Source organism: Triticum urartu, chromosome 3A (genome assembly GCF_056163025.1).
Source record: "Triticum urartu cultivar PI428250 chromosome 3A, HENAU_Tu73, whole genome shotgun sequence".
NCBI classification, from domain to species: Eukaryota; Viridiplantae; Streptophyta; class Magnoliopsida; order Poales; family Poaceae; genus Triticum; species Triticum urartu.
This window is the reverse complement of record NC_141875.1, coordinates 544,082,524-544,095,952: the sequence shown is the minus strand read 5'-3', so window position 1 is coordinate 544,095,952 and position 13,429 is coordinate 544,082,524. Positions and strand designations below refer to the sequence as shown.

The window sequence follows — 13,429 nt, the reverse complement described above, 5'->3', positions numbered from 1 at the left end:
TGGGAGCTGAGTCAAAGGAGTTATTCTTCACGATATTTCTTTGTGACAAACCAAGGTCGGCAAATTGATTATGAAGCTGGTCTGTTGACCCAGATTTCTCAAAAGGAGGAAATAACAAGGACTTAAGGATGATCAGGTACCGGTTTACAAAAATTCTTAACCCGGAGCATAACCTGTCAAATTTGTTCTTGTGTTTATTTTGCAGCATAAGTTTACCATGAATAAATCCAAGCTAAACTTGGGGGCTAATGTCGGGGATATACCCCGCGGCATAAACCGGCCGGAAGTATAACCCGGCCGGACTAGGCGTTTCATTGGTAAACCGCCAGAGGATTGGCGGTTTACATGTCTGGCGGTTTACATGTCTGGCGGTTCACTGGTATGACGATTCACGAGCCTGAAGACTCATTGGTGATCCGGCGCGTATTCCAGATGGATGACAAGGCCCAAGGCCCAGCAGGCCGGTTTAGGTTAATGGTGGGCCGGTTTAAGAGGAAAGGCATGAGGAACATTTATCTTACAAGGAGTTAAGACCTGGACTTGTATCCGGTTTGTATTAAAATAGACTAGTCCTAATCCTAATAGGACTCCACATGTAACCCGCCCCTTCAACATATATAAGGAGGGGCAAGGCTCCCCAAAAGGGGACAAGATTGACAAGTTCCACAAGTTGGACAAGTTAGGTTTAGACAATAGCTCTTGAGATAGAGCACTCTTGTAATCGTGATCATCATCATCAATATCAATGAAGCAGGATGTAGGCTTTTACCTCCACCATGAGGGGCCGAACCTGGGTAAAACATCGCGTCTCTCGTCCCGCTCAACCCCTCTCAAGCTACCACGTAGATGCGTTGGCCTCGCGACTAAGTCCTGACACTAAGGACATCTGCCGTGATAGTTCCACGACAGTACCTCCCTGCTAAACTGATAGCAAGGCACACATCAGGACTGGTACACTGCATTGCATACATGATAGAGCCTATGGCTGAAGCATAGGGAACACCTTTCATTTTCTCTCTATCTTCTGCATTGGTCGGGCATTGAGTCTGACTCAACTTCACACCTCGTAACACAGGCAAGAACCCTTTCTTTGCTTGATCCATTTTCAACTTCTTCAAAACATTATCAAGGTATGTGCTCTGTGAAAGTCCAATTAAGCATCTTAATCTATCTCGATAGATCTTGATGCCTAATATATAAGCAGCTTCACCGAGGTCTTTCATTGAAAAACTTTTATCCAAGTATCCTTTTATGCTATCTAGAAATTCTATATCATTTCCAATCAACAATATGTCATCCACATATAATATAAGAAATGCTACAGAGCTCCCACTCACTTTCTTGTAAATACAGGCTTCTCCAAAAGTCTATATAAAACCATATGCTTTGATCACACTATCAAAACGTTTATTCCAACTTCGAGATGCTTGCACCAGTACATAAATGGATTGCTGGAGTTTGCACACTTTGTTAGCATCCTTTGGATTGATAAAACCTTCAGGTTGCATCATATACAACTCTTCTTCCAGAAATCCATTCAGGAATGCAGTCTTTACAACAATTTGCCAAATTTCATAATCATAAAATGCAGCAATTGCTAACATGATTCGGACGGACTTAAGCATCGCTACGGGTGAGAAAGTAACATTGTAGTCAACTCCTTGAACTTGTCGAAAACCTTTCGCAACAAGTCAAGCTTTGTAGACAGTAACATTACCGTCAGCGTCTGTCTTCTTCTTGAAGATCCATTTATTCTCGATGGCTTGCCGATCATTGGGCAAATCAACCAAAGTCCACACTATGTTCTCATACATGGATCCCATCTCAGATTTCACGGCCTCAAGCCATTTTGCGGAATCTAGGCTCATCATCGCTTCCGCATAGTTCATAGGTTCATCAAGGTCAAGTAACATGACCTCCAGAACAGGATTACCGTACCACTCTGGCGCGGATCTTACTCTGGTTGACCTACGAGGTTCAGTAGTAACTTGATCTAAAGTTACATGATCATCATCATTAGCTTCCTCACTAATTGGTGTAGGAGTCACATGAACATATTTCTGTGATGAACTACTTTCCAATAAGGGAACATGTATAGTTACCTCATCAAGTTGTACTTTCCTCCCACTCTCTTCTTTCGAGAGAAACTCCTTCTCTAGAAAGGATCCATTCTTAGCAACGAATATCTTGCCTTCGGATCTGTGATAGAAGGTGTACCCAACAGTCTCCTTTGGGTATCCTGTGAAGACACATTTCTACGATTTGGGTTCGAGCTTATCAGGTTGAAGTTTCTTCACATAAGCATCGCAAACCCAAACTTTAAGAAACAACAACTTTGGTTTTTTGCCAAACCATAGTTCATAAGGAGTCGTCTCAACGGATTTTGATGGTGCCCTACTTAACATGAATGCAGCCGTCTCTAAAGCATAACCCCAAAACGATAGCGGTAAATCGGTAAGAGACATCATAGATCGCACCATATCTAGTAAAGTATGATTACGACGTTCGGACACACCATTACATTGTGGTGTTCTGGGTGGCGTGAGTTGTGAAACCATTCCACATTGTTTCAAATGAAGACCAAACTCGTAACTCAAAAATTCTCCTCCACGATCAGATCGTAGAAACTTTATTTTCTTATTACGATGATTTTCCACTTCACTCTAAAATTCTTTGAACTTTTCAAATGTTTCAGACTTATGTTTCATTAAGTAGATATACCCATATATGCTCAAATCATCTGTGAAGGTGAGAAAATAACGATACCCGCCGCGAGCCTCAACATTCATCGGACCACATACATCAGTATGTATGATTTCCAACAAATCTGTTGCTCGCTCCATTGTTCCGGAGAACAGAGTTTTAGTCATCTTACCCATTAGGCATGGTTCACAAGTACCAAGTGATTCATAATAAAGCGATTCGAAAAGTCCATCAGAATGGAGGTCTTCATGCGCTTTACACCAATATGACCCAAACGGCAGTGCCACAAATAAGTTGCACTATCATTATCAACTCTGCATCTTTTGGCTTCAATATTATGAATATGTGTATCATTACTATCGAGATTTAATATAAACATACCACTCTTCAAGGGTGCACGACCATAAAAGATATTACTCATATAAATAGAACAACCATTATTCTCTGATTTAAATGAATAACCGTCTCGCATCAAACAAGATCCAGATATAATGTTCATGCTCAACGCTGGCACCAAATAACAATTATTCAGGTCTAATACTAATCCCGAAGGTAGATGTAGAGGTAGCGTGCTGACTGCGATCACATCGACTTTGGAACCATTTCCCACGCGCATCGTCACCTCGTCCTTAGCTAATCTTCGCTTAATCTATAGTCCCTGTTTCGAGTTGCAAATATTAGCAACAGAACCAGTATCAAATACCCAGGCACTACTGCGAGCATTAGTAAGGTACACATCAATAACATGTATATCACATATATCTTTGTTCACCTTGCCATCCTTCTTATCCGCCAAATACTTGGGGCAGTTTCGCTTCCAGTGACCAGTCCCTTTGCAGTAGAAGCACTTAGTCTCAGACTTAGGTCCAGACTTGGGTTTGTTCACTTGAGCAGCAACTTGTTTGCCGTTCTTCTTGAAGTTCCCCTTCTTCCCTTTACCCTTTTTCTTGAAACTGGTGGTCTTGTTGACCATCAACACTTGATGCTCCTTCTTGATTTCTACCTCCGCAGCCTTTAGCATTGCGAAGAGCTCGAGAATTGTCTTATCCATCCCTTGCATGTTATAGTTCATCACGAAGCTTTTGTAGCTTGGTGGCAGTGATTGAAGAATTCTGTCAATGACACTATCATCCGAAAGATCAACTCCCCAGTTGAATCAAGTGATTGTTATACCCCAGACATTTTGAGTATATGTTCACTGACAGAACTATTCTCCTCCATCTTGCAGCTATAGAACTTATTGGAGACGTCATATCTCTTAATCCGGGCATTTGCTTCAAATATTAACTTCAACTCCTGGAACATCTCATATGCTCCATGACGTTCAAAACATCGTTGAAGTCCCGGTTCTAAGCCGTAAAGCATGGCACACCGAACTATCGAGTAGTCATCAGCTTTGCTCTGCCAGACGTTCATAACATCTGGCGTTGCTCCTGCAGCAGGTTTGGCACCTAGCGGTGCTTCCAGGACGTAATTCTTCTATGCAACAATGAGGATAATCCTCAAGTTATGGACCCATTCCGTGTAGTTGCTACCATCATCTTTCAACTTAGCTTTCTCTAGGAACACATTAAAATTCAATGGAACAACAGCACGGGCCATCTATCTACAACAACATAGACATGCAAAATACTATCAGGTACTAAGTTCATGATAAATTAAAGTTCAATTAATCAAATTACTTAAGAACTCCCACTTAGATAGACATCCCTCTAATCATCTAAGAGATCACGTGATCCATATCAACTAAACCATGTCCGATCATCATGTGAGATGGAGTAGTTTTCAATGGTGAACATCACTATGTTGATCATATCTACTATATGATTCACGCTCGACCTTTCGGTCTCAGTGTTCCTAGGCCATATCTGCATATGCTAGGCTCGTCAAGTTTAACCCGAGTATTCTGCATGTGCAAAAATGGCTTGCACCCGTTGTATGTGAACGTAGAGCTTATCACACCTGATCATCACGTGGTGTCTCGACACGACGAACTTTTGCAACGGTGCATACTCAAGGAGAACACTTGTACCTTGAAATTTAGTGAGAGATCATCTTATAATGCTACCGTCGATCTAAGCAGAATAAGATGCATAAAGGATAAACATCACATGCAATCAATATAAGTGATATGATATGGCCATCATCATAGAGGCAATAATAAAGTCGTTATTTTATATTTCCTTATTCATGATAAATGTTTATTATTCATGCTAGAATTGTATTGATCGGAAACCTAAATACATGTGTGAATATATAGACAAACATTGTGTCCCTAGTAAGCCTCTACTTGACTAGCTCGTTAATCAAAGATGGTTAAGGTTTCCTAACCATGGACATGAGTTGTCATTTGATAACAGGATCACATAATTAGGAGAATGATGTGATGGACAAGACCCATCTGCTAGCTTAGCATAATGATCGTTCAGTTTTATTGCTATTGCTTTCTTCATGTCAAATACATATTCCTTCGGCTATGAGATTATGCAACTTCCGGATACCGGAGGAATACCTTGTGTGCTATCAAACGTCACAACGTAACTGGGTGATTATAAAGATGCTCTACATGTATCTCCAATGGTGTCTGTTGGGTTGGCATAGATCGAGATTAGGATTTGTCACTACGAGTATCGGAGAGGTATCTCTAGGCCCTCTCGGTAATACACATCATAAGAAGCCTTGCAAGCAAAGTAACTAATGAGTTAGTTATAGGATGATGTATTACGGAACGAGTAAAGAGACTTGCCCGTAACGAGATTGAACTAGGTATGTGGATACCGACGATCGGATCTCGGGCAAGTAATATACCGATGGACAAAGGGAATAACGTATGTTGTCATAACGGTTCGACCAATAAAGATCTTCGTAGAATATGTAGGAGCCAATATGAGCATCCAGGTTCCGCTATTGGTTATTGACTGGAGAGGTGTCTCGGTCATGTCTACATAGTTCTCGAACCCGTAGGGTCTGCATGCTTAACGTTCGATGACGATTTTGTATTATATGAGTTATGTGATTTGGTGACTGTTGTTCGGAGTCCCGGATGAGATCACGGACATGACGAGGAGTCTCGAAATGGTCGAGAGGTAAAGATTGATATATAGGACGATATATTCGGACACCGGGAGTGTTCTGAAGGGTACCGGGTACATATCTGGTCACTAGAAGGGGTTCCGGGCACCCCCGGCAAAAGATATGGGCCTAATGGGCCAGGAGGGGAAACGCAGCAGCCAGCAGGGGCTGCTACGCCCCCCATATGGGTCGAACCAGCGGAGAAGGAAAGAGGGGAAGAGAGAAGGAAGGGGAGGGATTCGGTCTCCCCCTTCCTTCCCTCCCTCCTCCTTCCTTCCCCCTCCGAAACTTACGGAAGGGGGGAGGCCGAATTGGGGAGGCGCCCAAGTAGGATTCCTCCTACTTGGGGCGCTCCCTTGCTACTTCCCTCCCTCTCCCACCTATATATACATGGGGAGGGGGCGCCTAGGACACACACCAACAATTGTTAGCCGTGTGCGGCGCCCCCTCCACTTTTTCACGCCTTCGGTCATATTCTCGTAGTGCTTAGGCGAAGCCCTGCGTGGATCACTTCACCATCACCGTCACCACGCCGTTGTGCTGACAGAACTCATCTACTTCCTCGACACTTTGCTGGATTAAGAGTTCGAGGGTCGTCATCGAGTTGAACGTGTGTAGAACTCGGAGGTGCCATACGTTCGGTGCTTGATCGGTCGGATCTAGAAGAAGTTCAACCACATCAACCGTGTTGTCAAAACGCTTCCGCTTTCGGTCTACGAGGGTACGTAGACACACTCTCCCCCTCGTTGATATGCATCTCCTAGATAGATCTTGCTGAGCGTAGGAACTTTTTGAAATTACATGCTACATTTCCCAACAAAAATCTCTATCCAATACTGGGTGGGCCAATCAAAATAATAATTTAGAATGGTCTATCCGGGCGCACATCCAGGAAGTTTTTTCCCTCCATCTAAAATTTGCCACGTTAACCGAGGAAGCTTATGATGACACTAAGTGGAAATTTACCGCCATTGAAATATGTTCAGAGGCTTCGGCTTAGAAGATGCAATTCTTGGAAACCATGGTGTTGGACAATGCCAAAGTTGATTTGGAAGAATGGGCACCTCCAATGCTTTTTTTTGTGGCTTATCACACATGAAAAAGTATGGACATCACAGAAATTGGAGTTTCATGGTTAACAGAATTGCAACCTTTATCAACTTTGCAAAAGCAAAGATGGTTCCACATGTCATGTTTAAATTTCACTACGCTTCATGGATTTGAAACATGATCAATAAGTGTTAGCGCCTATACAACCTCGACACTAGTTCATGTATTATTCCGTCAACAATCAAAGCTCGACAATGCTCGAGGATTATTGATATTCACAGAAAAGCCATGAATTCCCTCATCATGCTTCTCTCCTAGAGGTTTGGTGCGAGCGGAACACACAAGGTTTCAACAACATTACCACCTTGCTTCGACCATAGTCTGCCGGATCAACAGCAACATGAGAAATTGGGTCATCGCCGATGCTGAGCACTCGAGTGCTATTTTATTAGGAGAGTAATCCTTTTGCACATGCCTTTGTTTCATCTTTTCTCTCTTACTTTGTGACTCATCTCCTTAATTAATGAGATGAGGCGGCTCTTTTGATCCATTTCAAAAAACAAAATGCACGCCAAATTCCTTTGTTATTGGACAACCAAACAACAAATGCTATGTCTTCTGAACCTGGCATGCCTATAGGGTATTAATCGCTTGTTCCAATGTGCCGGGAAACCACAATAGACTTGAGACGTAGAAAAGCTTGTAGCGCCCTCCAACAATGAACATTTATCTTGCCCGACACGTACACGTTCCAAGGATTATCCAGTACAGAATGAGTTGTCGATGGTCAAGCCTATAGATTTGTGTGGCTAAATTGGTGCCGCCACTCCACATGATAAGCATATTGGACCAAGAATTGCTTCCACCTTGTATATTGCCGTGTAACAAAATCATCAAAAAACTTTACGTTAAACATTGTTTGTAATATTTTTCTTATATCCACCGGCCAGAATATAAACCTTATAAGACATTCATCCCATTTTGCAGTCAATGAGTATATGGGATTATTCACTTTTCTACTGACAACCCCCCCCCCCCCCCCTCTCCCAGGGTTAGTATTTTCCTTGATGAGCTTACTGGGTCTTCCCAAATGAAATGCTATCCCTGGATTCTCCAAATATATCCGTATTTAGAAGTTCAGATCGAGGCAACAGTGATTTGAAGTAAGCATTTGAACCGCTCCTAGGTAGCCTTCGATAACATCACAATTTGGCGACAATTCTGATAGTGGATTATCAAAGATTGCCAAATAAAATGAGCCTAAATATGGAAAATCATGACCACCCTCCCACGTAGGAAAACTCAATTTCCGCCAAGCATATCAATGCATAACATCCATGACACTCTCGCATGCCCCTTTTGGAGCTTTCAAAGCTAGCATAGGATATGAGTGGAATATATTTTCCTCCCATTGATAGTTGTTTCTCCTTCCATGCATGCAACTTTTGATTCACCCTCTTTTGGAAGGAAACAGCCACTTGCATCTGCCCCAACCAAGGCGTCCAATCCCAATTATTTCTTTTTAGTGTAGTAATAAACAAATTCTGCGTGGCCAAGCCATCTTCAAATGATCAAATCGTTCAAGAAACAAAAACATATCATGTTTTTTTAGAAACGAAAAACAAATCGTGCACTGTATACATAAATCAATTGTTTGAAGGTCCTTGCCTGCAAAAAAAAAATTAGATAAATAAACAAGTGAAGTTCTTGTCCCCTCCAAAATCCGGCCCACTCTTCCACTTGGCGGCTTCCGATCGCCGACAAGTCCCAACCTGGCCGCTCCCTACAATCCCCGTCCTACCTCAACCCGCGTGCGTGTTCGAAGTTCAAACCATGAAGTAATCAATCAATGCTCGCCGGCGGTCGCCATCCCCGATTTTATTTCTTGGCAGCCCGGATGAGCATATTCCATCCCCCCTCCAAATCCCCCGCCTTCCCCCTTTGACCCATCTTTATTTATCGGTCAAGAAATCGAACAAGCGATCCCATTCCCGTCCCCGGAGTGCAGCCTCCAAGAAGCCGCGACAGGAAGGAAACCAAGAACCAGGGCGCGGAGCAGAGCAGAGGAGGCGGAGAGCCCCCCGGGAATGGGGCTGGCCAACCGGATCGGCGCGGTGGCCCTGGCCGTGGCCTGCGCCGTCCTGCTGCTGGGCGTCGCGTGCCGGGCCGGCCAGACTAGCGAGTACCGGCGGCTGCTCGGCCAGGCCATCGACATGCCGCTCGACGCCGACGTCTTCCGCGCTCCACCCGGCCACAATGCGCCGCAGCAGGTAACCAACCGCGGACTGCTCTTGTGCCTCGTTGATACTGCCATCTGTTTAGGCTACAGTCTACCTGTACCTGGCGTTTGGCGAACAGTTGACCACACTGCTGGTAATTGCAGCATGAGATGGATATACTATTGTGGATTCTTCTGTCCTTATTCTTCAGTGAAACATATAATTGTGGATTCATTTGCCCTTTCTCGCCATGTGGTTGGTATATATCCTGCAGTTGTCGTGAACTCAAGCTGTAATTACGTGTAGTACTTGTTTTACATGCTGGTCTTACAGTAGCTGTTACTTGTCGATACTATGATTCAGCCAAAGACTTTCAGGATGACTCCAAAACTTCCGGTTGGTTGGCATTTCAGTACTTTCTATTTTCCTCCTCTAAAGCCATATGTTCCTGAGTTCGAGCTTTTCTGCTTCGTAAACTATGCCTCCTAAATGGACTTATACTTGTGTTCATTTTTAGTTCTTTTCATCAGTTTACCAGTGAGCCTTTTGTGCTTGAAATAAATAATAATTGTTCCGAGAGAACCTTGTACTAAGATAAGAGTTGGCCATTGATACATGGTATAAACATAGCCACCTTAATGAATTAACTGACTTGTTTTACTTAAAATAAAAATCTAAAATTTGACCTGTTAGTGTTCTAAGTTCAAAAGTCTAGTAAAGTAAAAAATATTTTTTATGTATCCTTAAATGATATAGGGTTAAATGTTAAATGGGGGTTCTTATGTCTCATAAAACTTGTTTGTTACGTCAGAATCTGAAGAAACTAATTCTGTATGGAGAAACAAAAAATCTCTCATTTCCGACACGAATAGATTTTTTTTATTTCGAAATAAAGGTTCTTGTCTTGTGGGGAAACCTATTATTGAAAATTTCGTATGGTTCCTTTATGTTTGGCTGTTGGCACAGTTGCGCTTCAACAAGTTCAGTTTTTCAATTCATTAACTGTGCATTTTCAGTATCCGGTGTAAACCAGCTTCTCCATGAAAGCTTCTTCAAAAACATGTGTAAATACAATCACTGTTTTACTGCTTCATTGACCTATGCTATGCTCTCAGGAGATCTACAGTTTCCAGTTAACCTCATGGTCTCGAAACAGTTTCCAGTTAACTCAGTGATTGTGTAGCAGATTTTCAGTGTACTCTGATACTCTGCGGATGGGTTCAGTGGCTTCCAATTATGTGCTGTGCTTTTTGAGCTACTTCCAACACTTACTTAATGCCAGTCTACAGTTTAACCTCACAAATCAGCGATCTTGTTTTAAAGTAATTGTTGTTCGTCTCATCTTTACTTTAGTCAGTTCTAAAGGCATCTTTGGGGCTACTCTGCCATCATATATTTCTGTTGGACTGTTGCTTATTGGCTGCGGAGGCCCTTTTTAAGAAGTTCTTTATTCTTAGTCTTACTCCATAGAATTAATTACTATGGCACCTTTTCCATGACAAGTACTTCTCCGATCTTTCTTTATCTTAGTTCACAATTTTATAATTCGGTGCCTTTTCCATGATACTGATGTGTGCTATTTCTTACTCCATATAGTTACTTAACATCGCTGTTGCATAAACAAATAGTACAAAACGCGTGCCCACGCTCTGTGGTGTATTCTCCACTCTCATACTGATTGATGAGGTGCTCTAACAGGTTCATATAACGCAAGGCGACCACGAAGGTACAGCCATGATAATCTCATGGGTGACAACAGTCGAACCTGGATCAAGCACAGTGCTTTACGGGACTTCAGAAGATAATCTCAACTGTTCCGCAAAGGGAAAGCATTCGCAGTATACATTCTACAAATATACCTCGGGATACATTCATCATTGTACAATCAAGAAGCTGAAGGTTACCGGCCCGGCAAACATTTAATGCTTATGTTTTATGAAGATTGGAATCTTGATTCAAGACTTAATTATAACTTTATTGCAGTTTGACACAAAGTATTACTATGCCGTTGGAACTGAAGAGACGCTGAGGAAGTTTTGGTTCAGGACCCCTCCGAAAAGTGGCCCAGATGTTCCATATACATTTGGTCTGATAGGTACTAGTATTATCTAATTTGCTCAGGATATAGCTTGCATGCTCATGTCTGAACTCCAACATAATTTTACTATTGTGGTTTATGAGTAATATTACTTAGAATTTTACTATTGTGTTTAGGTGATCTTGGTCAGAGTTTCGACTCGAATGTCACGCTCGCTCATTACGAGTCCAATTCAAAAGCCCAGGCGGTACTTTTCGTCGGGGACCTGACATATGCAGATAATTACCCATATCATGATAATACAAGGTGGGATACGTGGGCAAGATTTGTAGAACGGAATCTTGCATACCAGCCTTGGATCTGGACAGCTGGAAACCATGAGATAGATTTCGCTCCTGAACTTGTAAGGATAGTTCTCTGAGATACTTTATTGCATTTCTTATGTTTCAGTGGATGCATTTACAGTTCAAATAGAAGCACCAAGTAGAAAACAATCCAGTGGAGCCATGATATATACATTTAAGCGCTCATTGAATTACACTGTGCTACATTTAAAAGTTCATATTGCTAGTTAAAAAAGAACATCACACGTATTTGCAGGGCGAAACGAAGCCATTCAAGCCATACAGCAGCAGGTATCACACACCCTATAAGTCTTCCGGTAGCACGGCACCTTACTGGTATTCCATCAAAAGAGCCTCAGCCTATATCATTGTCCTGGCATCATACTCTGCATACGGTATGTTCTGTTCTTCTGACTCCGTGTTTTAGCAAGTTCAGCATATACTAGTGCGGAATCTGCAGCATATTTGAAGATAAGCCGGTACCAGAGCTGAAGGTGACTTGACAGGTCTGTTGCTTTTTCCCAGGAAAATACACCCCTCAGTACAAGTGGCTTGAATCCGAGTTCCCCAAGGTAAACAGGAGCGAGACGCCATGGCTGATCGTTCTGATGCACGCCCCATGGTACAACAGCTACAACTACCATTACATGGAAGGTGAAAGCATGAGAGTGATGTACGAGCCGTGGTTCGTGAAGTACAAAGTCGATCTTGTGTTCGCAGGGCATGTCCACGCCTACGAACGGACAGTAAGTGGACTAATCCTCTCCAAAGTTTGCTTGCTTACATTCCAAGTTATCCTCCAAGGATACCTATCATTTTGTTGAATTCAGTTTCATTTGAAATTGGAGCTATCTTGGGTGCATTTCTTTGGGTTTCAGTGACGCAGAATATTTCTCTCTTTACGCCTCTTAGCACTCCATCCAGTACTGACTGTATCAGTTCAGTGCGCTAGCTCCATTCTTATGCTTAAGAGTAACACCTCAGTCATGACTTACTTACATAGAGCTTTTTTTCTTTCTGTGATTGCAGCATAGGATTTCAAATGTTGCATACAACATCGTAAATGGCTTGTGCTCCCCAATCCAAGACCAGTCGGCGCCGGTCTACATAACCATCGGCGACGGAGGGAACCAGGAAGGGCTGGCCACCAAGTAAGATCGAACAGAACTCACATCCTCTAAATCAGTGATCAAGAGCATTTTGGAATAACCATGTAACTTTGGCTTGCTTTATCTGTGGGGATGGTGCAGCATGTCAGAGCCGCAGCCAAGCTACTCAGCCTTCAGGGAGGCGAGCTTCGGGCACGCCATCCTGGACATCAAGAACCGGACGCACGCCTACTACGCCTGGCACCGCAACCAGGACGGCGCCGCCGTGGCCGCAGACTCCCTCTGGTTCACCAACAGGTACTGGATGCCCACCGACGACTCCTTCGACGATGTCTGAAACAGACGGTGGGGATGGATGGTCCACGCTTCCTCTCGTTGAATAAGCATTGTTCGCCTCCAGCGCGTATAGAGGGTACTACGGGTTAGAGTCGCTGCTCAATCTGTACCCCAAAACTGTGTATAGAGAGGAAAAAATTGCCGTACGTGCATTGCGTGCGAGTGAGCAAGGCACGCACCGTGTGGATTGTATTAGCCGATTCTTGTATGCGCGCCAGTAACGATTTGATTTGGAGGCACATCGTATGTTGTGCTTTGGGGTCCTTGGTGTCGAGACTTTGTTGGATCACACGTGAATGAATGCTCATGAAAAATAGATACACATGAGTGGTGGAGTTCTCTTCTTTTTCTTTTTTTACGGTGCAAGGTAGGACCTCTTTTATAAGATAGAAAAAAGAATACAGTGATTCCTCCTATAGACTGGACGGTGGAAAATGCCTAGAGCGTGCGCATGCGATGCATGTTATGGGACGCCTAGACTGGATGATCTTAAGGCCATTGGATTAGATTATATCTGTTATGAAGACATGACACATTTATATACTTGTAGGTGTAGCG

The 13,429-nt window shown here is 43.0% G+C and overlaps 1 protein-coding gene across 1 annotated transcript; it reads left to right on the top strand.

Moving 5' to 3' along the window:
- The first annotated feature begins 8,558 nt into the window (after positions 1 to 8,558).
- PAP10 (purple acid phosphatase 10) lies at positions 8,559 to 13,215 on the top strand. Its single transcript, XM_048708741.2, has 8 exons — positions 8,559 to 9,095; positions 10,743 to 10,943; positions 11,028 to 11,139; positions 11,259 to 11,485; positions 11,683 to 11,821; positions 11,952 to 12,172; positions 12,456 to 12,577; positions 12,677 to 13,215. Exons 1-8 carry the CDS (start codon positions 8,913 to 8,915, stop codon positions 12,870 to 12,872), a joined length of 1,401 nt encoding a protein of 466 aa, XP_048564698.1. The 5' UTR covers positions 8,559 to 8,912; the 3' UTR covers positions 12,873 to 13,215.
- Positions 13,216 to 13,429: the final 214 nt, after the last annotated feature.